Source organism: Conger conger, chromosome 12 (genome assembly GCF_963514075.1).
Source record: "Conger conger chromosome 12, fConCon1.1, whole genome shotgun sequence".
NCBI lineage: Eukaryota > Metazoa > Chordata > Actinopteri > Anguilliformes > Congridae > Conger > Conger conger.
Window position 1 is genome coordinate 37,045,226 of NC_083771.1, and position 27,153 is coordinate 37,072,378.

The 27,153-nt window shown below is 40.8% G+C and overlaps 1 protein-coding gene across 4 annotated transcripts in view; it reads right to left on the reverse strand.

Annotated features, from left to right (window-relative positions):
• LOC133142308 (ceramide transfer protein) overlaps nucleotides 1-13,453 on the reverse strand; it is a 45,298-nt gene extending 31,845 nt beyond the window's left edge. For all 4 annotated transcript variants that reach the window (XM_061263459.1, XM_061263456.1, XM_061263458.1 and 1 more), the window contains exons 1-2: nucleotides 12,838-13,453; nucleotides 11,382-11,516 (exon numbers count right to left, since the gene is read on the reverse strand). In XM_061263459.1, the coding sequence (XP_061119443.1) occupies nucleotides 11,382-11,516; nucleotides 12,838-12,936 (234 nt within the window). In that variant the 5' untranslated portion in view covers nucleotides 12,937-13,453. The remainder of the gene's footprint in view (nucleotides 1-11,381; nucleotides 11,517-12,837) is intronic.
• Between the last annotated feature and the right edge of the window lie 13,700 nt (nucleotides 13,454-27,153).

Consider the following 27,153-nt stretch of genomic DNA (forward strand, 5'->3'; position numbering starts at 1 on the left):
CCGTTTCTCCCCTGTTCTGCAGCAAGTGTTTTGGTGGCAGCAACTTGGACACGAACTGGCGCCCAATCCACAGGATAAAGCAGAGATAACATCATAACCAGACTGCTGAACCTCCTGTGCCTTTTCCTCTGGTCTGTACCTGAACCTTAGCGTTTCACACACCTCCCCCGGCTCAACATCCCCCTCAGGGCTCAGCTTCCTGCCTGAATTATAAACAGAGGATCACGTTTGCATTCCTGCTGGAAATGTTTGACAGCAGCTTCAGTAGCTCCGTCACACAATGGCGCTTTTGTGTGCTGATCAGGAGGCAGCTTTTAAATGGCCGGGGAAGAAGTGATCGAACAGCATATGATGACACCTGCCTGCAGAACAAACCCACAGGCCTCTTCTTACACAAACAGACCCATTTAGGTGGACAAATAAGTAGAGAATCGGGTGCTTGTTGTGAATCAGCCCCCTCCCCCCTAACTCACTCAGGAAGAAGTGGTGGTCTCTGGGGAAAGATCGCTGGTGTGAACTGGCAGTTTAGCAGTGTATGAGACTTGAAGGGCTTGTTGGTCATGTTTTGCAAATATGCAACTTGCACAAGGAGGCCCCTGTGAGATCAAGAGTTTGAGGCCCTCGTGCTTTTTTATTTGTGTGCAAGTGTCCATCATTCTGAACCATGAAATGTGAAATGCAGTCATATCTTGTAAGCTAAACTTCGAAATCTGCGCTTTTTTACTTTTACTGCAGTCACACTAATGCATGGTTCCTTCTTGAAATACACATGTGAATATGAATATGGAAATAGTACTCTGGGGCAAAACTGCATTCATTTCCTCGGGGTTGGGTCTGTTTTTAATTTTTTTTTCAACACTGGGGTTATATTCGGTGAGGATCAACATGTGGAACATGTGGCGAGCCCTCTCGTCCTCTCTAGAACATTCCACCCCATGGAAAAACCAACTGTGGCCACGAGGGAGTCACATGGGGTCACAGGGGTACTGGGAACAGATATTTAAATAAGCAGGGGGGTCACCCCTGTAGGACTGGACACAGTTAGGACCATTTAAATAAATGGCCAGTGAGCGTGGTTGAGAGAGCAGGGATTGTAAATGAAGACATTTACATTTTACATTTTTGTCATTTGGCAGACGCTTTTAATCCAAAGCGACTTACAAGAGGGAACCATAAGGCGACCAGAGCTGGCAGACCGGAGTGGTCTGGCTGGGGAGTAGGGAGTGATCAAGGATTGAATGTAAGGAGGGGCAGTCCCCTTAGCAGCCTGAAATGCCAACACTAGGGCCTTGAAACGGATGCGTGAGGCAATAGGAAGTCAGTGGAGGCCAATATACCTAAAAAAAGACCTGAAGACCTAAAATACGTCAGGCTACAGCAGATGGGACCAAACTGCTACTCTGTGTCTGTGTGCATTGCCACATAGTACAATACACCTTTAGCTTGATGCTCTGTTGGTTTGTGCCAATGCAGAGGCTTGATTCTTAGCCAGTGTTTCCCAAACGTGGTCCTGGGTCAGGCTGCTAATTGATCTGGGTTTGATATACCATGGAAGTTATCCACTTCAGTCCTAGAACAGGGAAAGGCGTTGGGGCAGGTGTGAATGTGTTAGCATAAATGGATCATTAATGGCCATTTTAGAAAATATTTTGTTAGTACCGGGCTGTTCATTGGGCAGCAGTCTCAAGGCTGAATTGATTACTCGCACTTCTAAGCCAAACTCGTTATCAATTTCAACACCAATGCAAACTGCAAGTAAGTTCCCACATTGAGGGAAGAGATGGATGAGCACAGACACCTTATGATGGAAAAAATGCAATAAAAATGATATGTAGAAAAGAAAATATATAATCTTGCTTGATCTAGACAGTCATCAAGGCTCTGTATCATTTTGCTTGAAATACATACATTGGGCGAATGGCAGGAATACACCCTGGACAGGTCGCCAGTCCATCGCAGGGCACACACACCATTCACTCTCACACTCATACCTACGGGCAATTTAGACTCTCCAATCAGCCTAACCTGCATGTCTTTGGACTGTGGGAGGAAACCGGAGTACCCGGAGGAAACCCACGTAAACACGGGGAGAACATGCAAACTCCATAAAGAGAGGCCCCGGCCGACGGGGATTCGAACCCAGGACCTCCTTGCTGTGAGGCGGCAGTGCTACCCACTGCACCATCCGTGCCGCCCTAGCAGGTAAACATGACAAAAACAAAATCAATATAAAAAAAAATAATAATAATAATAATAATTTTATTCTCATGACTAGGACTATGTTACTTTTAGAGAATAACATTTTCACTTGATTTACAGCATCAGCAGTGTAGAGAGTACAATGCCTGTGGCGCTGTATGCTGCGTCATCATCATCCTATCACCCGCACAGGGCAAAAACAGCCGGGCTCCACAGTTAAAACCTGAAGCTGAGAGCCGGGTTTGTCTTAACCGATGAAACTCCACAGTTAAGACCTGAAGCTGAGAGCCGGGTTTGTCTTAACCGATGAAACTCCACAGTTAAAGCCTGAAGCAGTGCTTCAGACCGAGGGCAGCGCAGTGAAGAGATGTGGGCCAGATAAAACCCGTTTCTGAAGCTTGAATAAGGCTCTGAATCACTGAGCCTGAAGACGGCCAGAACAAAAGCTCCATTGTATTGTGAAGTCACTCTGAAAAGTTTGCCAGGTCTCATCTTGGGTTTGCAGCGCTTCGTATAATATTTGGAGAGGCCTGACCCGAAAGAGCAACGCTTTCATATATTTCCCAAGATGCTAATCCCAGCCACTAGGCTTTGAAGGCGCCCGCCAACCCCTGGTGCACGTGTCAAGTCACGATCCGCACTTCTGAGCACCACAGGAGACCATGCTCCATTTCAAACATGGTAATTCAATCTCAGAACATCCTAAACATGAAAGCAAATGAAAACATCATATCCAAATCAGCACTGACCATTCTAGAGAATCGTTAGCAAACTGCTCTTTACGCTCCATTTCTCAATAGCGCAGGATGTGCTGGGCTACACAGGGCCGACGCACTCACTCAGCAGCACTTGTGCAGGGTAGAACAAACAAGCACCACGGAAGGCAGTAAAGTGCATTTTTTCGCTTTCATCATCACAACTCAAGGAGTATAAACAAGTTTGGGTCAGACTTCAAAGAAGAAAGAAGAAATTTAGTACCAACAGTAGTAAAGCCTTGTTGCTCGAGACAGGGTCTGAAACAAATTTTTTGTAAAACCAGCCACTGTGGTTTTGTACCAGACATTAAGATAAAAATGTACCAGACATTTTACCAGACACCATTTCTTTGACAAAATATGCTAATTAAAAATCACTGAACCATAGGAGCATACTTTGTAAAACATTTTTTAATAAACAAATAGTTTTCATAATGCGATTAAATGAACAAAGAATAGTAATTACAGAATTTTGTCATTTTTCTTTAATGAATCCAGGGCTACCAAAGTTAGAGCTACATGTCTAATAAAATGAAGAACGTGTAACTCAAGAGTGTTTTGACATTTCAGGGGCATATAGATGAAACACGACTTGCTCTTCTACCTGAAACACCATTAAGTAGCAGCACTTGCCGTTATCATCAACCTTGCACTTCTCATTAAAACATTTATTTTTCTTTCTTTTTTTAGCTGGCTTTGCTGTTCTTTGATATTATGGTCTTCCACTTTTCAACTGTTTTTTTATTGTTATTGTTTGTTTTTCTTTCCGCAAAAATAACGAATGATTAGCTACCTACAAAAAGTTGGCGGTGACCCTTTATCTTCCCCACTGCCTCATTTTCCCAGACTACAATGTGCAGTAGTGGGCATTAAGACAGAAATGCATCATAGGAGATTGTATGTTCCGTAAGGCAAACAGAGGGTTGCTTAAAATAAAAATAAAAAAATAAAAAAATGTATGTCAAAATTCCACATTTGGCTTGAACATTTCTTGTATCTGCAATACATTTGCATACCATTTGTAGAAGACACTGCTGTAACAATTAAGGTAAAATTCTCCTTTAATGGCAGTTCATGGATTATACAGTGCAGATCCCAAGTCTATGGACAGTGGAACAACTTCTGTTCTTTTGGCTCTGTACTGCAGCACATTGGATTTGAAGTCAAAGTGCAGACTGCCACCTTTATTTTGAGGGTATGTACATCCATATTGGGTGATCCATGTAGGAATGACATCCGTTTTATGCGCAGTGCCCCCATTTTATTAGAACAAAAGTATTTGGACAGGTGGCCTCTTAGCTGATTAGTCAGGTGTATTCAATTGCTTTCTGAGTGCAGGTATAAGAAAGCTTTCAGTACCTAATCTTGTTTCTATGTACTGTAAAAAAAAAAAAAAAAAGGGATACAATGCCTACACACATCACACCTCAAATTAAAGGTGACAGGCTACACTTTAACCTCATATTCATTGCTTAATTTCAAATACAATGTGCTGGAGCACAGAGCCAAAAGAAAATGGGATAACTGTCCAAATACTTACGGACTGCACTGTACATGTCGAATCATGGGAGAATCGATTTGTATTCGGTACTCAGGAGACTGATGCGCTGGCAGTCACATGACAACACTTCTGGTGAGACCCGCCATCAGGCCACGGTGGAAGTGGGTTTGAATGAGCTTGGCACCAGGGCATTCGAGTCTACAACACGCATGACTCTTCTCAAATGAGGTTGCCGATTTCCCATTCTTTCATATAACGTACCACAGAATGATTTGTGCAAGAGAGGATACGGCAGTTGTTGAAAAAGCAAGGATTTTCTAGGTGTGGTGTAAAGCAGGGTATTTCTGCTGTGTGTCCAAATTGAAGTGTATATAATAAGGTTGCAGGGTTTTTATTTATTTTTTATAAACATACTATCACTGCACTTGAAACAATCTGATCTGCCTGTAATCGCTGAAAGGGAACATGTTCCATTATGTTTCCTCAGACGGAACATAGTGATCCTGGATAAGGTTACTCGGCGACCGGCTTACGTTTGCCTTGCTGTGCATGTGGGCGTTGGGGAAGAGGAACTAATCCAGAAGAGAACCCGTGTCCTTAATGAGTAACCAGATTCGCTGATGCACTTCCTCTCTTCGACACTGCCCACAGGAAGTTGTGAGGATGTAAGGAAAGGAGACACATGTCCGCTCTACAAATGTGCACATCTCGTATCTGACCCCTTTCCTGCTCGCTCAACATTTGATGTGCAAACGACCAGGGCATTCTGGAAATAGACTTAGAGTAGATATGGAGCCCGGGTTTTCAAAATCAAGCCTACTACTGCACAATAACTTCATGTTCACATGAAAAGAGAAGGGGGAAAAAAAAAAGTTCATAGGTTTATAGAAACCATTTAAATAAGAAAGACTCCAATTATCCACCAATTGTTCTCAAACAATAGCATATCATGTCAGTTTCCATTTTTCATTAAAAAAAAGATGTACAGAGCACAACTTTAATATCATATTGCTTACTTGTATTTGTTATTCTAAAAACTCCTCGGGCTGCTTCAGGGCATGGGCCCTTTGCATTTTTGTACTGCATCTGAAAAGCATGTATCCAATACACTGAACATTTTTTTAAATGTATACATCAAGTTCAAAGTTGAAGTCACTGATTACATTTAGAAAATTGATGACAAAGTAAGATATTAGGTGTACAGTTCATGCCTCTGCTCCACACAGCAAAGTGGGCTCTTAGTCATAGTGTATATATGGTGTATCAGTAACTGAAGTGAATCATTTGGAGTGAATCAGCTCCCAATGCCCTTGAATTCCAGGCATTACTTTTCAAGGCACAGTATGAAAACAAAAACAAAATACGGGCTACAGATAGAGCATAGTTGACATTTAAGTGCAGCTGACCCCCACTGACAGCAACACATCCAACAGCCCTGCCTTTATCAAATATTCACAGTGTCAATAAACCAAAGCCACCGCAGAGCTGTGACCCCTGAGGAATGGTAATCTGGAGCAGTGATAATGCACACTGGCATTTTCAGCACCCGTGTGTCAAACCTAAATGCTTGTTCTGGAAAAGGACGCCTCCTGTGTGTTGGAATTACATATCTACATAGATTTGACAAAAATAAAAAATCTGTATACAAACCGAATGCAATCTCAAAATGCAGCAAAGCATTTTGAGCAATTCAGAAGGCCATGTTTGACTACTGACCCCTGTGTGACTCCAGCAGCCTGCCTAGAGCCTTCATTCACACATGTAATGTTTGCCTAACCCATCGCCCAGTCTCCCTGCGAAGGTCAGATTTCTACAGACCCAACTTCTTCAGGAAGTTGCAGCTAGTGATAAACAAACCGACTCATGCACCAGTGAATAACATGGTAATCACTGAACTGAAATATATGAGCAAATTCATTTTCAAAAGTTGGAAGTCTTTCAGGACAGACAGTGCCATGTAGTGAACTTTCACAGTTAATAAGAACAGACAGACAACAGGCAGACAAGATTGAGCCTCTCCAGGAACTACACTTGCATAACTGTTCAGGAAACTGATCACATTTCCACCACATCAGGCCCAATTCATAAGTAGCTACTTGAATGTTAAATGTTCCAAATTAAATTAAGTGGAGTAGTAAAGGTAATTACTGTACAATCACTATCGCCATCTAGAAATCAAAGGTATATGATACCCATTATCAGCTGTGAATTACCATCAGACAGCAATAGAGTGCATTCAGTGTCACTTCTTTCAAAAGCTCAATAAGTGTTGGAATTCAATACAGGCAATATGGAAAATTAAATACCGTAAATCCTCAAATTGTGTCCAGGGTCTTTTATTTACTTAGGCTGCACAAAGCAGCTTTATTTGGGGCAGGCTTGTATTCGAGTCAGGCCTTTATTTCTTATTAGGCTTCTGTTGTAGAATTGTATTCTTAGAAATAAAGTAAAAGGCTACACTTAAAGTGGGCCAACACTGTTCAACACTTCCTGTAACCGTTCAGAAACGCAACTTGAGTAGCTAAACCATTAATGAAAGCCAAAACAGATGCGTCTTCATAAAATAACAACTTGCCAGACACGCCTTCACGAACAATAACAAATGAGCGTAGATAACAGCAAGTTAAGGATCTTTTTTTCCTAAAGTGCGTTTCATTGTGAGACATGCGAGCATACCGGTAGGCTATCAAAAGATTTTGGCTTTGGTTTGGGATTTAATTTACTTTTGGACTGTTTGATTCTATTGCTAAATGTTGGGACTGATGGGCACTGAAATCTGGGGGGTATTTGATGGTTCACTGTTAAGTTTTATGTAGTTGAAAGAGTGACGGGATTTCCACCCATCTGTTTATTGCGAGTCAAGGCAGCCGCTTTCATTCATTCATTGAACGTGCTCTGTGCTGTAAATACATGGAAACCTTATTGCGTAGCCAAGTAGCCTAAATTGAGTTAATTTTTAATTTTGCCTGATTTACATTTTATTAAATTTGTAGGCTGGAATGCCTCGCGGCAACAATTGTGTTTAAATGTATACTGCTTCAGCCTTTGGCAAGCTAGTCAAAAGGGGGTGGCAAGCGACTGGTAGCTTGAGAGCAACGTGTTGGATACCCATGGTGTAGGACAACGACTTTTCATTGGCAACAGTATTAAACCAACCAACAATATAAAATATTAAGAAGAGCTCTTTTATTTCATTGAGGTAAATCGAAACAATGTCTTCTAGTGCTCATGGACTGATAGCCCTACGGGTAGGCAATATTACCCAGGCTTGTATTTGGGGGCCGGCCTTCATTTGTCCGAATCGACCACGCCGCCGGCTATTATCCGAGGCCCGGCTTCAAATAGAATCCCGGACACAATTTGAGGATTTACTGTAGATAGTTCTTAAATTAAGCCAATCTACATCAATGGGAAAACATACTGTACATGGGCATAATTAACAAACATATCACAATGATCCTTAATGAAACCAATTAGGAATACTTTTGTAGTTTACAAGGCTGTTTGAACTGCAGCAGACTAATATTTCTAACCGCACCGACTCCTCCAGGGCAAGTAGATTATTCATTTTACAATTAGCAAAGCTGAAAAAACATAACTGGGATCCAAGGCTTTAAATCGATATGTCTTTGGTGGTACACTATGTGGACTGTGTTTTGGGCAAAGCGTCTCATCAGTGGCTGCCTAAGACGCTCCCAGGGAAGACCGAGCTGCATCAACTGACACCGTCAGGATGACACACACATTTTCTGTAAATTCTCCCTGCTATTACTGCAACCAAATGGGGAATACAGAACTCTGCAGTATACAAAGTCAAAATGAACTGGCATGTTCTCAAATTAAAACAAAAAGAAATTAGGTTAAGTGTTGGAAAGCTGGATAGGGAATTGTGTGCTTTTCACCCCAGAATAACTTCTGTAGTGTAAACTGAGGTTCTGGCAGCAAGGAAGTAGTTGCACATACCCAAACATCACATAAGAGTAGGCTGATTCATAAAAGGGTAAAAACTGCTGTGAAACACAAAGGTAAAATGCTGATCCAACACATGAAATAATCAGATGAATTAATGAAGTGCCCCAATATCCCACAGAAAATACATTCACAAATTCTAAGGAGATCCACGGTGGCTTAAGAAATGTCCCTTTACCAAAGTCTGTTTAGTGTAGGAGACCTTGAAAAGGTCCTCCTTTCACATACACACCCAGCGCAGACCACTCATTTGAGAGGAACATGGAACCACCGAAACTAAATACTTATTTCTGCTTGAACAAATGACTACTGTTTAAAGACAACTGACATTAAATGATACTTCAATGGAAACCTTGCCATTTAAAGTATAGCTACCATTTTCACAGCAATTATTCAGCTCATATGTGAAGATAAGCCATATTGTTCATGAAACTTTTGAACTGATTGTTGGTCGAGGCTAGTAATGGCCTGCCGGCATGCTAACTAATACTACAGCAGACAGCCATGAAACAGGCCTTTTAGAGATGCACATTACAGTAGGCACTCCCGACGCAGACAGACAAAGTATTGCAGGTAACCATTCAGACACAAAGCAAGAACTGACATTTCCTGCTATCAAATCCATACATTTAAAGATGTGCAATCAGTGTGCAAAATGAACACCCGCCAATCGCGGGTAAAAATAGTCTTTGACAGATTAATAAATTCAGGGCAGAGACAATGCAGGAATGATGATATGATCCTCATATATCTCATATATCTAACAGGCCTGTCATTGCCTGTTTGCGAATGTGGTTTCTAGTGTATAGTCCCTCTCATTATAAATAAAAAATGAGGGGGGAAAAAAGAAGAAAAACAGGGAGAATAGTGGCTTTGCGAAAGATGTCATTATAACGGAGTGTGAACGCAATACAGGGGGTTGAAGATTGTGATCGTGGACTTGTGAGGAGGGAGTTAAACTTTTTTATAACATTGGAAATAAAAAATAAAAGACCTTTTGTAGACTTCCAAATGTAGTGGATTTCTGCGGTTGTTCATCTGTAATGACGCCTCTACTACATAAATCCTGTCATTAATTTTTTGACTCTTTGGCAGCGGTGTAGATATTGTGATATTAGACCACTAATCCTTTATTTCAGCTCTGTAATTATTTCTTATGCTGTTAGCAGATGTCTGCTCATCCACAGCGTGCCTTAAGTTGCATTCCGAACCAATTCAATGCTGCCCTTCAGCACCATAATGACTGACAACATTGAATTGTTCTTGTTGTTTACTTGCAGGCTGCAAGTCATTCGTGGTGCCCTATTGGCAGGAACTGAGACAAACATTTTGTGGTTTAATCAAATTTAGAGTTATTTTAATCATGTTGCATCCAAGGGAATAAGAACATTCATTATTGTTCAGTTGCTGCTTTGAATGTGGCGATACAGCTTACATTACACAACCAAATAGTTCCACACCGCAGTAGTTCTCATTTCAGAAAACTCAACTTCCATTTTCATGTCCATCTGTTTTCAAATGAGCATGTAATGTTTTATTATGCAATAATGTTTTACATTCATACAATAAAAACATAAAAACATAAAAACTTCAGAATGCAATATACCGCACAGTACCGCGAAGCAACCGATCATGTGATATTTGGATGAACCAATCGTAGACAGTGGACGGTCTGAGAACTTGTGAACTGCTAGTGAACAGTTTGCACTGGGGGCTTGGACACATCGTGCCACACAAACTCAAAACCCTGTGTCGGCACGTTTTTTGTCCAAAAAGGGTCGTTTTTGTTCTGGTTTTGAGTACAGTGGCACCTAAACTATTCATCCATCGATTAACACAGCAGAGATACCATGCAATGTGTGAACATCTAAAACATCCAAATGTGTGAAAATACACTTATGATGCTAATTATCATTCCCTACTATTAACCACTTTGGTTCATTCTTGGTTTGAGAAGCACCTAACTACAGGACTAGTGATGTTGACTTCCATAATCATAGGCATGCGACTATGTCAACTCAATGTTACACTTTCTCACTACTGTGTACCCACGGTGTCAGAAATCGATGATGAGGTTAATGTGTACTAACCCAGGAGCCGAGTAAATGTAGACCTGGGCTGATACAATCCCCCACAATCAAAGAACAATAAGGCATTTATTCCTTTGCAGGAATGCAGCTAGGAAATACCTGAACGGATCATGCAAATACATTCCCACACTGACTGTTCTTAAAAGACAAACATATCTAAAACCTGACCTAAACCTTGCATAAAATGTATTTGTTTCAATATTTCGAGTCAGATAGCAGTTTAATTGCCAATTTAAACATGAAAAACTTAACTCTCAACTTCAGAAATATACCTTCACAGCTCCATCATTCTCCCTGTGAACCTTTGCTGTCCCCCCTAGGCACATACCAGTGACACAAAACAGACAAAGTCTGTGCTGAAAATTCCTCAAGTCATCTGACAAGTTAACACTCACAATGTAATCACTTTCAGCAGATACAGATTCCATGTGGAACATCTGTTATACTGTTACCGTTTAAAACCTCAGCTGACCCACTGCTAAGCCTTTAATCAATGAGGTGTGAGGGAGATATGGTTATCAGGGTAGAATTTGTTCAGGGAAGGCAAACAAAGTGGAGAATGAAATGAACACAACGTAGTGAGATGTAAAAGAGAAAAAACTTGAAGCCAGTTCATTATAGAACATAAATAGTTCTGCATAAGCATAAGATATTCCAATAAAATGTGGATGCAAACATTCTTGTAAAATATAAATGACTAGTAAGTTAAATTAAAAACCAATTTGGCCTAATAACCATTTGGAAATAAAGAAAGAAAGAGATAGCATACATATTCAATTCACAACCAACAGAGCAGGTAACAAGATGGCCCAGATATTAAGTTACTTTAAAAAAAGAATTGATAATCAAACGCATGACATGCCTTACCGTGATAACAGCCTTGCTGAGACACAGTGATCCCCTGCAGCCGTACTCTCTCTCATCCTGTGATTTATAGTAGCTTAAGGTATTGTTCTTCAACACGACCCAGCGGTCCTGCCATCCATGGATGTAATTGGTCCACTGCAGTACAAGCACAGACAAAACACCATGGAGACACAATGTTTTGGCGAGTCTACATTTGTTTATTTTTTTCTAAAGAAAGATTCCCTTCATCGGCGAAAATAAAAAAAATAAATCGATTTTACCGTGGAAATGCATTGTCTCGAGTCGGCATGTGATGGGATGGATTAATTTAGTTAACTATCTATAATATTTACCAAGTGTTACAGCTGTGTGTTGAGTCAAAGGGAATGCAAGTTACTAAAAATTATATTTCAATGCGTCTTATTCCTGTTTAACTTCAAACTGACACATACTGTAGAAACAAACATTCAAATTAGCTAGTTAACGTTACTGGCATTGGGACACTGGTTATCCGTCGTTGTGGCTAGCTATGATTTGCGCACATTATAGTGCGTGGCAATTATGATGGAGTAAATACCATGGCTTTATCTAGCAAACTAGTAAGCGAACTGCTCATTATCGCACAGCCAGCTACGAGCCTACATCAGGTTTGAATCGCATAGCTAACATTACAAGTTTCTAATTTAGCTTGCCTAACATTCACAGGATAGCTGACATGAACAGTGTTGTGCTAGGCTAATGTGGCTAGCTAACGTTACGCATGTTGTGAGATGACCAGCCAATGGGTTAATTTACCCGGAAAGATTATCTTTGCAACAGATATCGAGGTAGTGCTACCTAGCCTAGCTAACTAACGTCAGACGTAATCTCGCTGTTGTTAGCTAGCTAATTTTGTTAGCCAGCTAATTGTTGGCTAGCTAGCTACCCATCCAATGACAGTTAGCTGTACTTAATCCAATTTGGATAGCAAACTACCTGGGCGTTGTTGAGACCTTCAACACAATGTTAGCTAACTTAGTTAATACGGCATGGTGGTACTAACGTTACACGTGACGAATTCGAAATAACGTTACCAGCAGTAACTTAGTGCACTAGAGCTAACTAGTTATCAACATGCGAATATATTTAACTTAGCTTGCTAGTTAGCAACATTTGGTGGTTACTTTTAAAACGAGTATACTAGAAATCAAGTAACTAACGCAGTTTATCGTAAGCTATCTGACAATATTTAGATAACGTTAGCGAGGTCACTAGCTAGCTAGCTACATGCAAATTAAAAGGATCAACTAGCTCGGTATGATAGCATTTAGCTAACTAACATAGCATGTACTAATTCGTAAGACTGACAGTCCTGAGCATAACATGGCAGGTAGCTTCCCAAATACGAGCTCAAACAGTCCGGTCTCCTAAAGCCAGGAGTGCCTCCCCCAACCCTGATTTCACGTTAACTTTGACTTAGCTAGCTAACGCAACTTACCTTACTGAGGACTCCACCGAGCTCAACAACAGGCTGTCCGGACTCAGTTTCCAAATCCTCCTCGGAACCTGAAGAATTCCAGCTCTGATTATCCGACATTTGTTAGATGACCACCCTCGCCAAAAAAGAAAAAAGAAAATAATAATAAAAAAAATCCAGACGGAAAAGCGGTTGTTATTTGCAAGCTAGCTGTCAAAACTCATACTGACAGTCCACAAACGGGAAAATGTCCTCTCAGTAATCAGCTAGCTAGCAATAACTGAATAAATGTTGACTTCATTAAAATGCACCTGACTGGCAACGCCAAGAGAAATGAGCTAGCTAGCTAGCTATCTTGGAAGCTAGCAAGCTAATGACCAAAACCCGCCCCCTTTGGTTTCTTAAAAAGCGGCAAACGATTGCAATGTGGCAGTAGCGTTACTCAATAGGACAACTTCATAAAATAAAAACAACACATATCGCGTAATTTCCCAGAAAAAAATCTAACGTTGGGTAGCTAATGCTGGTTAGAAAGATGAAAGTACGGAACCCACTGTTATCTTCGAGCGTTTTAGTTCATTCAGCTGCTCTGTACCGAAGAACAGGCTGACTAACCTAAACAACCGCCATATTCCCTGACGTCTGAAGGGTTTGTGAGTGTGTACGGCGCGTGTCACGGGTAGTTGAGGGGCGCTGGCTCCTTCAGTACGTCACGAGAACCTTCCCTGAGAGGAGGTAAGCCACACCTCCATCAATGGTTTTTCCGAGCCTGGCTGAGTTAGGTTGATGTCCATCTTGCGCCACAAATGCAGCGAACTAGGAATATAAAGAATACAGTGAATTACGGAGATTGAGCCACATGTGTGTGTCTGTGTGTGTGGTTCTGTCTTTAATTTAATTGAAAAAATAAATAAATGTTTTTCTGTTTTTTTTTTGGGGGGGGGGGGGGGGTGGTTGGGAGGAGGGGGATATATTTCACTGAACCTGCGAACGACTTGCCAAAAGTACCTGAAGTTTGTGCAATAATTACGTAAGCTTCTTGTAACTTGACTGATCATTCGAAAAGTACCTGAGTGTGCGATAGTGGGAGTGTAACTGAAGAGGCAAGAATGTCACCCATCATCACACATGGAGAGGAGGGATAGAGGAGGGATACTGCATTCACATCCCCAATCTAGCTAAAACAACCTTGCTAAAACATTCGATGGTAGGTATATTACTCTCCCAAATTTTCAACTGGTACATCATTCCTTAAAACAACCTGAACTAAAAAAGTCATACAAGTTTCAAGTTTTTGCTTAATTCATTTCCAGGTCAATTTATGGTTCAAGTAGATTTATTACAGTATCTCTATTTTCCATATCTGGTGTAGTCTTTTTACTGTCGGTCTTCAGTGCTCTGTGAACCTACACTCCTATTTTGGCATTCATACATCATTGTGTTTGTGTATGAAAACAAAACCGCAGCACAGCCATGTGAAAATTTGTGAGGCTGTACCCTCCTGTAATGAAAATATGAAAAAGGATTATTGTGGTGACAAGCAGGCTTTGAAGTTCCATCCAGAATTAATTCTAGCAGCAGACAGCTGCCATTATTACTGAGCTACAGATGCAGAAAGTACTACCACAGGCAAATATATAATTAGCCATCACATTTATTTTACTCCTCATCAAGGCCCTGGACAAATAATTTCCTCAATGTCCTTGTTTCCTCTGTTAAGTTCTTTGCTCAATGTTCTTACAAGTTTAATGCATTTTTCAGTCTGTTGAGCCCATTAGCCAGTCACATGGACTGTTTGTTTGTCCATGCTTATGCTGCTTTTTTCTTAATATTAATCCTCAGATTGCATACGCAGATATTTCCACAGTGGCTTACATCCTGATCTGAGGTCGTGTTTGCCTGGTATGGCCTCACTCTCAGAATTGATCCATTTCCTTTTGACTGCGGTTTGTTTTCTTATGGGCACATCCACCCCCACCAGTCAGTCATGAGATCCACAGTCTGTGTGATCATAAGACTTTAAGAAACCACAAGTCCCCTGTTAACTAAACAATGGACTCCTCTTCTTTAAATTCAACAAGATTACCACTGTTTCTGGAATCCTGTGCACAACCAAAAACACCCCAGGTTGGTCATATGACACAGGATACAATTCCTTCCTGAAGCATTTCTTTTTGTCTTCCTACAGTATGGACAACATTTATGTTGAAATTATCGTTCAGTTACTGCTACAGCCAGCCACATTCAATTTGTTTTCTTGTGTTGACAGGCATTGTCAAAATGTTCCACTACTCTACATAGTCCCCCAACCAATGGCACCAAAAGTCACTGACACGCAAATTAATTCCATACTATGAGTTTGGACATCAGTTTTATCCCCTCGGATTGGACATTACATTGTATGGTTGGGACCACAAAATGGACATGTACAAATCACTTTAAAACCAGACATTCTGGTCGAAAAACAGCAACCGTAAGTGGAAAGAGCAGTCAGAGAGGAGCTGACCCCTTCAGCTGGAGAGCATTAAACCCATCTGCAGCACAGAGAGGAGACAGGGCAGGCCACTGGGTGCCCAGATGTCCTCTGCAATGCTGCGGTACAGATGAGGTACTGTCCCAAGGAAAAGGACACACTGCTGGAAGGCAGCTTAGTAACATACAGGAGAGGACATTATACTGAGAGAAAGGAAGAAGCCGTATGGTGGTATACAGAAACACAGCCATATTTTAAAGTGGTTCCTATTGACTATAAGAAATGTTTATAATTCATGATAGTGGTCACATATGGACAGTGTTAGAAAGGTTCCAAGCATCTGCCACCACTTCCGCTTTTTATTAGCTGGTTAAATTTGCCAGCTCCCTGCGGGGAATGGAGCATTCTGGGGCGCGTTTCCTCGTGGGATAAGGAGTGTTAATGGAGTCCTCATTCATTCCCGAGTGTTTGTGGTTTAGCCGTGTGCAGTTGTAAGGATCAAAGTGCGTCTTTAAATACACGTAACTTTATTCCTTTAAGTTATTGTGGTGAAGTTTATTTGTTGTTCTTACCTAACAATAGAGTTTGGATGGGTTAGTGCACTTTTAATTACTTCTATTGTATTATATTGTGTTGCAGTTTGAATGTTGTTTCCTGAATTGTGTTGGCACTGAAATTGTTTATTTGTTTCAGAACCACTCATCCATAAAGCGTCCACATAAACCAAATATAAATTCTAAATCATTTTAGAGAGATGCATATTTAGAATTTTAATGAAAACACACACCCATTTAGGCAACAAAACATAAATAAAGACAATAACATGTCCTGCAACCGAACCTTAGCATGCACCATGTGCGACCCTGGCACACCCATGTACATGCTAGCAGATACTAGCACTACCAAAGCACCATATGGTAGCAGACCATGTTGGTGCTTGGGTGTGCCTATTAACATTTTTTGGCTGGTTGACTGACAAATCATTTATACATTTTGAAAGCTGTTGGAGTGTAACAGCTTGTCAGCAAATTGGTATGTACATTTGCAAATGCTTCCCTCATTTTTAAGCTCTGAGATGTAAAATTTCAGTTTTCTTTCTCCTGGCATGTCTCCCTTGTTTAACCACCTTTGCTCTAGAAAGCCACAGAATTACCACAGATAAATTCATTATGAACTCACTCAGATATTTTCACAGAAGTCTCCACAAAAACATCTTACCTCATTTGACTGTCTGTAATATGAGGCAGACACAGCATTCCCTCCTTATATCTGTACAGTTGGTTTTCAGCATAGGGTAATACCCTGTCCTGATGAGTACAGCACAGAGGACAGGGCAGTATGCACAGGATATGATACATACATATCCCCAACATGGGCCTTCTTCCCATGAAACAGGATGTCTCTCAACATGAATACACAGAAAACAGCATTGCACATTGCAGGATTTCATTTAGTAGTTGCCTTTTATGTCATTCACAGTTAAAATATGAAAAAACCCATACTATATGACAGTAGCTTAATTAATCATAATTACTGGTTATGCTGAAGCATCAATCCATGCTGAAAAGCTCCATCATTATGTGTTCCACAAGGGGTGACATACAGTATATGCATATTCAATTATTTTTGTGGCTTCATTCCTTTTTATTTTTCATGGCATACAGTACATAGCTGTTGCTGTCATAATGTGCCCTTAAGAGAGTAAATTATCCTTCAGTAAGCATTAAGTGTCAGATTAAGAACAATTAGCATCGAATTATTATTCAGGTTGCAAATATGGTATGAATGAAAACCAGCACAGTAGGTCTCCAGGATTGAGTCTGTAAACCTCTCCTTTAGTACATAGACACACAGACACGCATACAGTATGCAGAAATGTCCTGACACACACACACACACACACACACACACACACACACACACACTGCATTAACATTAAAGACATCTTCTTTCCCCTTATTGGTATTTAAATTATTTTTATTGGTATTTAAACAATGTTCTGTTTGTCTTCTGTCTCATCTGTGTGAACTCGGATACAGTTTTGCACTGACATGTAAGAACAGTCACACATCACCAACTGTTAATGTATTCTGACAACTACGACAATGAACTGCCCTACCATTCTTTGAGCAATTGTATAAATATGTCCATTGCATAAAATGTTCCCTGGAACAAAGCTGTTAAGTTTCCTTAATTTCTTTTTGGATTACACTGTGTATTTGAAAAGGAAATTGTGAGTCATGGCAAATAAAGATTCATATATATCAATTCATTTTGCATTTGCGACTGTATGACTGCAGCATGGGTTGTGAATAGCAGTTTCTTTGGCGAATGTGATACATGTTTTTTTTTATTTGCTGAGAGTGACTATGTTTTTAATCATTTTAATTTACAAACTACTGCTGTTTCATACTGTGCAGCCTCTATGATGGCTGCTGGCTGGATTTTCTTGGGATGTAGCACTTATTCAGAACAAGTGAAATGACATCACTGGTTATTGAATGACTTGGTAAGGTTGAAAGGGAAGCATTAAAACCTTTTTTATTTCAGTTTACTCTAACACGTGGACAACAAAGAACTTATCTAAACTCCCATATCTATGGCCACATCATTTACATTTTCTCCCCTGCAATAATTATATTAGTCTAAACATCTGCTATTAACGTATTATTTTTATAGGTTTCTGTAAAACAAAATAGCTGATAAAATTTGTTTAATTCTACAGCGGTTCAATTCTGTATACCACTAGTCTGTAGTACAGGTTCAGTTACTAACACTGTTAACCAACACCGATATCTAGTCTTTTCAAGTTCTATGGTACAGTTATGATTATTCTTTTCAGAAACAGCTCTGTTCTTTAGCAAGTGAATATCATAATTTTGACTGTGCAATATAAGACAAAAACGAGTATAATCTCACAGTGATTCCCTTCTGTATCCCTTGTCATAGAAATGTTAGTTTGTTTGTGTCTTATAGGAAGTTGAACTCTTCATTTAATTGTTTCATGTCATTTTAAGTTGCTACGGGGACCCGACCATCAGCAGCACAGTCTCAGCAGCACAGGTTTGCAAATATGTGCCCTGCTTGCCCCAGCTGAACAAACCAGCTGGCAATTATGGTCATCAGGCCTAAAGCATGGTTTTCACATCTCCCGTGAAGATGTTATTCATTTCCATGTCTGATATTTCCTCTCCTAAGGTGCAGCGGCTGTTTGCAGGTGATGGCCCCCATTAGCAGCCCGTGTGTTTGGTCAGGGATACTTTGCACATGCTTGTTGGGCAGGGAGGTGTTGCCGGATCTGAGTCCATGCAGGCCCGCCGTGTTACACTTGAGTGTACAGCACCCCTGTGGGTGCTAAATGGATTTACTGTATGAACCAACCCATTTTTGCTGCAATGCGAAAATCATGACACGCCTCAGCAAGCCTAGGACACTGCCACATATCTCTACTTGGTGCCACCGCTGGTCTCCACAATACTGGGTGTGATTTGTTCAGGAAGAGATCATTGTTGCCTTCTCAATTTAGCCTTCTCTCTTGGTCTAACATAGAGCTACAGTACACATTTGCCTAGAAGTAGCCCTGTGTCTGGTATTTGGAATGCAAGAATAGCCCTAGGTTTGTTAGATTATGTGTGTTTATTTATTATCTATTTAATCAATAATCTGTCACTTTTGTTCAAGAATCCATTGTTATTGTGTATAGATAGGTTACCTGTGTAGTGATCCAGTATTTACTTTTCACAATGTTATTATTTGGTTTGTTTATAATTATGCATTATAAATGTGCCTTTTTGATTATATCATACTTTTGTATTTCTGAGACTAACACTAATGTTCTCCACTCTTGTTGCACTGGATAAGTGTCTGCTATGTGAATGAGTGTAATGAGTGCTGAACACCATTGCAGAGTCTTTAAGACTTTGATGGAGATATTAGACGTTAGATACAAAATTGCAGGTTCTGGAGCTGTCAGGAAGCACCATGCTGTGCTCAGCAATATTGGGACCATATAATATGTGCATTTAGGAATTATTTTAATATGTTTCTTTGATGTCTTTATGAAATTCTGAATCCTGTTGTTTTTGTAACAGTAGGCTAAGTCAGGTGCAGTGGGTAGCACTGCCACCTCACAGCAAGGAGGTCCTGGGTTCGAATCCCCGTCGGCCGGGGGCCTCTCTGTGCGGAGTTTGCCTGTTCTCCCCGTGTCTGCGTGGGTTTCCTCCGGGTACTCCGGTTTCCTCCCACAGTCCAAAGACATGCAGGTTAGGCTGATTGGAGAGTCTAAATTGCCCATAGGTATGCGTGTGTGAGTGAATGGTGTGTGTGTCCTGCGATGGACTGGCGACCTGTCCAGGGTGTATTCCTGCCTTTCACCCAATGTATGCTGGGATAGGCTCCAGCCCCCTGCGACCCAGTTCAGGATAAGCGGGTTCAGATAATGGATGGATGGATGGATGGATAGGCTAAGTCATTCTAACTATATTATTTTTATTTTGTAACCTAGACTGAGGATTTATTTTGTTATTTGTTTTGTAACCTAGCCTAATGGTGGTCAGAATCTGAAATGCGACAGTGTAACAGTTTTAAAGATTGTGGTAATTTTAGTCATATGTAATAAATATATTAAATATATTTCTTTATAATAAAATATCAGTGATATAGTCACCAAAACCTGCTCAGTAGTGCCTCCAATGGATAGACAAAAAGGTTTAACTTGTAAATTGCTTTGCTCTTTTGCAGCTGTGTTCAAATGACAAAAACCAATGGACTGTAGATGTGTAGTCCTTGGGGATCATCTCTGAAATGAATTACAAAAGCAGATTAACTTGACTGAACATTTTCTGTTTTTTTTGTTGTTTTTTTTGGTGTGTGTGTGTTTTTTTTTCTCTCTCACATTGGCTTTGTTCCCTTAAAAGCCAAATAAGAAATATGAGAAAAAAGCCTGTTGCCTTTCGGGGTATTTCTAATGATATTCTGCAGAAAAAAAGGAGACAATAGTCTTCGCTGGCATTAATTCTTCGTCTTCTCACTGCATACCTCCAACCATAAGAGGTGATGATCTATTTCCAGATCACACCTATCCTGAAAGATCAATGTATGGATTATGATGTCCTTTTGTGCTTCAGAGCGACCCCAAGCCATATACACCAGGACGCAATCAATAAGGCAGGCTGCTAAATCCAGGACATCGTGAGTTGTACACCTATTTATGAAAAAATGTCATTGCCAGGGAGTAGTTGGGAAGCACTAATGGTTATTAAGTTCAAAATCAGTACAATGTATAGTTTTTCATCCTGGCTGAAGGTGTGTGATAGTGTATCCCCCAGTGTGAGCCAAGAAAAGGAAATATGTCTCTTGCAGTCTGGAGCTCAGTTGGTCTCCATCTATACCTAGCTGCACCAGCAGGGGGCACTCGTCTTCCTGCTTTCCTCAGAAACATTCTGCCAGCATTTCCTGTCCATTCATCTTTGGCCAAGTCTGGAACAACTTACTTGCCTACTATTGAGTATATACATTAAGTACACTGGATGTGTTAAGTAGGCAAAATTCTCTCATTCTCTAAATGTAAAATGTTTCTCTACTTAACTTTCTCATCCAGTGTACACATGGTTGTAGCACAGTGCATTGTAAATTATTTAGGTAGTATGCTGAGTAGACAGTACATTGAGAACAATGTCAAAGTTGTAAAAATCTAAATAACCTGGCAAGTGTTATTGTTAATATGGTCATTCTATTTCACTGGTATAGTAAAATATGTGTATATGAGCAGCAAAATATTCACTATGTTTTTCTATAGCAAATTGTCTTGCAAGCTAGTTTGGCCTTGCTTATCTCTTATCCATGTCTGCTACTTCCTGTGTTTCTGTGAAGCCAAGGGGAAGGAAAAGGAATTCAGCTAATGAAGAGGAAATGCTTAGAGCATCTCTGCTGCAGGACTTCATTTAGGTCCAACTGCTGACGTGGTAACAAAACGGGTTTAAAGGAAACACTCATTACGACTTCACTGAACATGATTCACCATGTGTTCAGAAGGGTATGGGCATTTGTAATGTTTCCTAGATAGATAAGGAAGTGAGGAAATAGAACAGGCGCTGGAGGGGAACCAAACATTATTATAAGATATCCACACAGCACAGTTTTATTTTCTTTTGTTGGGTGGCTTTCTTTCATAATGAGACTGAAAATGTGCTACTCAAGAAACTTTCAAGGAATATTATTTTTAATTACTTTTATCAGGATTACTTTACTTCTACGAACCATTGTCTGCTCGTAACAGTATCCAATGATATACACTCATTAGGTATTTATTAGACATAATTATTTGACTTATTGGTCATCTGCTGCTGTAGTTTATCCACTTTTGGATTTGGTTTTGACGTGTTGTGTGTTCGGAGATGCTCTTCTGCATACCAATGTTGTAATGTGTGGTTATATGCATTACTGTCACCTTCCTCTGTTACTGTTACTGTTCTTCTCTCATTAATAAGGTGTTTTTACCCACAGAACTGCTGCTCACTGGATGTTTTAGTTTTTTACACCATTCTCTGCAAACTCTAGAGACTGTTGTGCATGGAAATCCCAGGAGATTAGTAGTTTCTGAGATACTCAAACTACCCTGTCTGCCAACAACAATCATTCCACAGTCAAAGTCACTTAGATCACATTTCTTCCCCATTCTGACATTTGGTCTGAAAAACAGCTGAACCTCTTGACCATGTCTGCATGCTTTTATTCATTTAGTTGCTTCCATAAGCTTGCCTGATTAAATATTTTCATTAAGCAGCTGGTATACAGGTCTACCTGTGCTCAGTGAGTGTATATTGTATACAAAAGAAAATAGCTGTGTAATTTTTTATAAAATCTTATTAGATCTTATTAGTACCAAAACATTACAGGTGTGTGTATCTGCGGAGAATGCTTCACCAGGTTTGCTTTTGAATGGAAAAGGCCATTGCTGTTTCAACAAATTCATAAATAAAAAAAAAGGAAAATATTGCGCCTAACTGAATGGTTAAACACCACTGTTCATTATTGAATCTATAATCAAATGTATTTTAAAAATGCATGGCAACAGGAACATAACTTGAGTCAGGTGGGAGAGAGGTTATAGTGATGCAAGAGCACCACATGGAGGTTCTCAGGCTATTCTCATTGGCTGTGAGGCCTTTTTGTTTTATGTATTTTCCTCCGTGTATAGCCCCAGTGAGCCACAATCTCACCACAGTATTCAAGTGTGTCAAGTACATTTTTATTGAAATAAAATGTCTGTGAGATTGTATTAATGCAAAAGCATCATGTACTTTCTTTGGAAATGTACACTCAGTCACTATTAGGTAGGTAGGTAGGCAGGATCATTGATGTCAGGCCGTTTGTCACTGTGTCTTTATTTGATTATTTGCTATTTGTCTTTTATTCTTGGGTATGTAAGGGGAAACCTGCATCCACTTTGACTCTTACCACTGCACACCTAGTGGTGTTCAGGTCCTAACATACACAAAGAACTCAGGATATCTGCTTCATGTAGTCACTTGGCTATACACTAGTGTAGTCACAAGATACACAATTTCATCATTGTAGGCTATACAAGCCATTTACATTTTTTACATTTTTATCATTTGGCAGACACTTTTAATCCAAAGCAATTTACAAGTGCATAGGTTCTTCCACAAGTTAAAGCATCACATCCATAATTAGTAAAATACACATGAAGTGCTGTTCTAAACATATAGTCGTCATAAGTGCAATTTATTTTTTTATATTTTTTTGGGGTTAGACAAGAGGGATAGAGATATCAGAAATCAGGAGGGAGGACTAAGGGACAGTTTGAAAAGGTGTTTTTCATCGAAATAGGGGGAGGGATTCTGCTGTCCTGACAGTGGTAGGCAAGTCATTCCACCTCTGAGGAACCAGGATGGAAAACAGGCATGAAAGTGCAGCTCGACGGCCAGGTGCTTGTAGAGAGGGAACCATAAGACGACCAGCGCTGGCAGACCGGAGTGGTCTAGCTGGGGAGTAGGGAGTGATTAAGGATTGTATGTACGGTGGGGCAGTCCCCTTAGCAGCCTGAAATGCCAACACTAGGGCCTTGAATCGGATGGCCAATGAGGAGTGGGGTGACATGAGCCGACCTGGGCTGACTGGTGATCAGGCGGGCTGCAGCATTCTGGACCAGCTGGAGGGGCTTGATGGCACAAGCTGGGAGACTGGCTAGGAGGGAGTTGCAGTAATCCAGGCGGGAAATAACGAGCGCCTGGACTAGGAGCTGGGTGGCTTTCTCTGTTAGGAGATGACGGATATGGCGTATATTGTTGAGGAAGAACCTGCAGGTTCTGGCAGTGGAAGATACTTGTGGAGACAGGGTGAGGCAGTTATCAAGAGTCACCCCAAGTTTCTTTGCCATATGGGAGGAGGAAACTACAAAGTCCGCAACAGTCAGCCAGAGGTTGATTGTCAGAGAGGACTTAGCAGGGATGTAGAGAAGCTCAGTTTTGGCAAGGTTAAGCTTCAGGTGGTGGGAAGTCATCCACGCAGAGATATCAATCAAGCAGGCAGAGATCTGTGTGGTGACCTGGGTATTGGGGGGGAAGGAAATAAAGAGTTGGGTGTCATCGGCGTAAGAGTGGTAAGAAAGCCAGAGGCACCTCCGCATCTACCAAGATAATGATCCGCATAGAGCCACAATACTGACATCTGCAGCCTCCTATGTGTAACTGTTGGCACAGAGGAAAGGTTAAAACATTATTTTGCTGTCAGATAAATGAGAAAACACTCAATTAATCCTGTTCCAGTAACAGATGGTAAGACTACATGCAGTTCCTTTGCCACTTTCTGCTTTTTGGTGTATCTAGGGGGAGATACTTACAGTTGGTGACCCCAATATGATAAGGATTCAATCTGTGTCAGACCTGTATTCTGGCTTTGGGGAATTTTACAGTTGGTCACACAGTCGTGATTAGTTGTCATCAGTAGACCAAACATCATCATGGAGAATCTCAGAAACTGCTAATCTCCTGGAATTTTCATGCACAACAGTCTCTAGACTTTAAAAAGATTTGTGCACAAAACAAGAATGCATCTAGTCAACGGCAGTTTATGCACTGTTATTGAGAGAGGTCGGAGGAGAATGGCTAGACTGGGTCAAGATGACAGGAAGGTGACCCAAATAAGGAATAGGAAGGTGATCTCAAATAACCATGTTACAATAACGGAACGGAATCACTGAACACACAACACGTTGAACCTTGAAGTGGATGGGCTACAGCAGCAGAAGATAAGTCTAATAAATACCTAATTAAGTGGTCACTATGTGTTAATCTCAGTCAGGGAAATGGCAGAGCCATACATTTCTGATCTGACGCATGTTTGACATGGAAGATTATTTGTGCATGGACAATAAAAACCTTCAAAAAACCTTTGGGTATGACAATAGGCCCATGCTCCCCACCTCGAGGATGTTTTGAGGGTGTAGTCCCATGACCTACACCCTGTTAGAGATCCTGTTCCTATGACAGAAAGCAGCATGCTCCTCCCACATTGCAGAAGACCACTCTTCTGGAACAAAGGGAGCAATCAGTTACCCCTCGTACCTGGCATAGATATAGAGAGAGGTCTTGCAATTCTGCATCACAGATGCTGAAGCACTAAACTAGTCATGTAACTACAGCTTGGCACATGTAGTTCTGCAGACGTTTAGTGCGTCTCCCGTGACGACGCTTCGCCCTACCCCTCACAATTCCAGAGATGCGAATCTCTGACAGAGAGAGCAGCTGTTCTGCATTCTGTGTGCTCTCTCTCGCCTCATTGGCAGTCTAGCTGCTCAGGGAGAGCAGGGCTAAGCTGCCCAGGCGTGTGGGGTCATCTCATGCTTTTGGCAACAAACTTCCCAAGTGGCAACAAACTTCCCAAGTGGCAACAAACTTCCCAGAAGCCAGTGTTCCTGTAGGATAGGGATAGACAACCAGGCAAAAAATCATACCTGTGCATATAGAGCCCAAATATGCAATATGAATAAAATGACCAAGAGCCTTCAGATCAGTTTCATGTGAAAGCCTTCAGTTCAGTTTCTGTGAAAGCCTCAAAGTTAAGTCAGTTTAACACTTTTTGAACTGACAACAGGAAGGGAGCCGGTTGAGGGCATGGCCCTCAGTCTATTTCCAGTGCATCACATGCAACAGGACACAATATATGTCAAGCCCGTCATTATTTTCAAGCCTTCTCAATCTTTCAATGACAGTGAATAACCCTATGAACTTCCAGTAATAACAGGTTATATGTTAGCATTACTTGATTGTTCATTGCATGTCCAAAACTATACATCACCGTTATGTTCAGTTTTATAATGTATATACTGTGTATTTTAAAGGTGCATTTGTAAGGGCATAATAACTTTTGAACAATGTATTTTGTGTGTTGAACAAGCCTCCTTCTAATGTACTGGGTAATTTTTCCTCTGGAATTTGTAATCTGTGAATAACTAGTAATGATTTGCTTTGAGGCAGACAATGGAACCTGTAATTATAGCATGGGATTATGGAGTCCCTCCTACCTCTCCTCAGGTTAAAGGTTAAAGAGGAAGGGTCAGGTTATCTTTAGTCCGTAATGGGGTATTTATTTCTGTACCACTAGATCTACACATCACAAGAGGATTAATGTACATCATGCCATCCAATGTTGATCTACTCTACTGCTGGTTTGTATTGAAATACAGTGCTGGCTAGATATTTTCATTTTAAGATCACAGATTCATGATGTAAAATTTAAAAAAAGAAAGTCTGCTCCTCCAAACGGTGAATTATATGGCTACATGTCAATACATGTATATAAAGCATGCAGACGTGGTGAAGAGGTTTAGAATGGTTCCTCGTAATTTTTCCCTTCAATGTATTAACACAATGCAAGTTTGGCTCATTATCATCTTCTCCGTATTTGAATAATTCACTATCTCCCAAATGGTTAGTATTCATGGTTGGTGTCCACACTTTCTCTAATTAGGAACCTAAATTCACCTCAGAAATCTTTTAACCTCTTATATAATTGTTTACAATAGCACAATGTGAATGTGGGATGTTTATTCTTTGTGGAATAGCAATGCCAGACATAATCTGGCTTCAGAGAGTAAATATTCCCTCTACATCATGACAAATTTAGTTAAATTGCTTGTAAAAATTTCAGGGATTGCAATTGTGGCTAGAACGAAAAGCAGCATCCATGGCAGGCCCCAGTACCGAGTTTGAGAACCACTGCAGTCCAACCTCAAGAGCTGTGGTCCTCACTCCTGGAGTCCTCAGTCCTGGTCCTGGAGAGCCACAGGGTGTGCTGGGGTCCTCACTCCTGGTCCTGGAGAGCTGCAGGGTGTGCTGGGGTCCTCACTCCTGGTCCTGGAGAGCCACAGGGTGTGCTGGGGTCCTCACTCCTGGTCCTGGAGAGCCGCAGGGTGTGCTGGGGTCCTCACTCCTGGTCCTGGAGAGCCGCAGGGTGTGCTGGGGTCCTTACCCCTGGTCCTGGAGAGCTGCAGGGTGTGCTGCTTTTAATATCAGCAATCAATTCAGACCCAAGAAACCAGGTGAGGTGAATTAACTGTGTAATTAACTGCTTTAATTGATCAATTAAGTGCTGAGTAACAACAAAAGCCGGCACACCCTGCAGCTCTCCAGGACCAGGAGTCCGTTTTCAAATTGGGTCCTGGGGACCCACGTGAATGTTGGTTTTTGTTCCAACTACAACTGCAATTCCATAGTAATTAGCAAGTCATTGATTACACTTTTCCTTGTTACAAATAACAAGATTTGACTTGTTATTTTATTTGTCTTTGAATTCTTCATTATCAACCAAATGGATAGTTTTATTGACCATGTGTTCACACT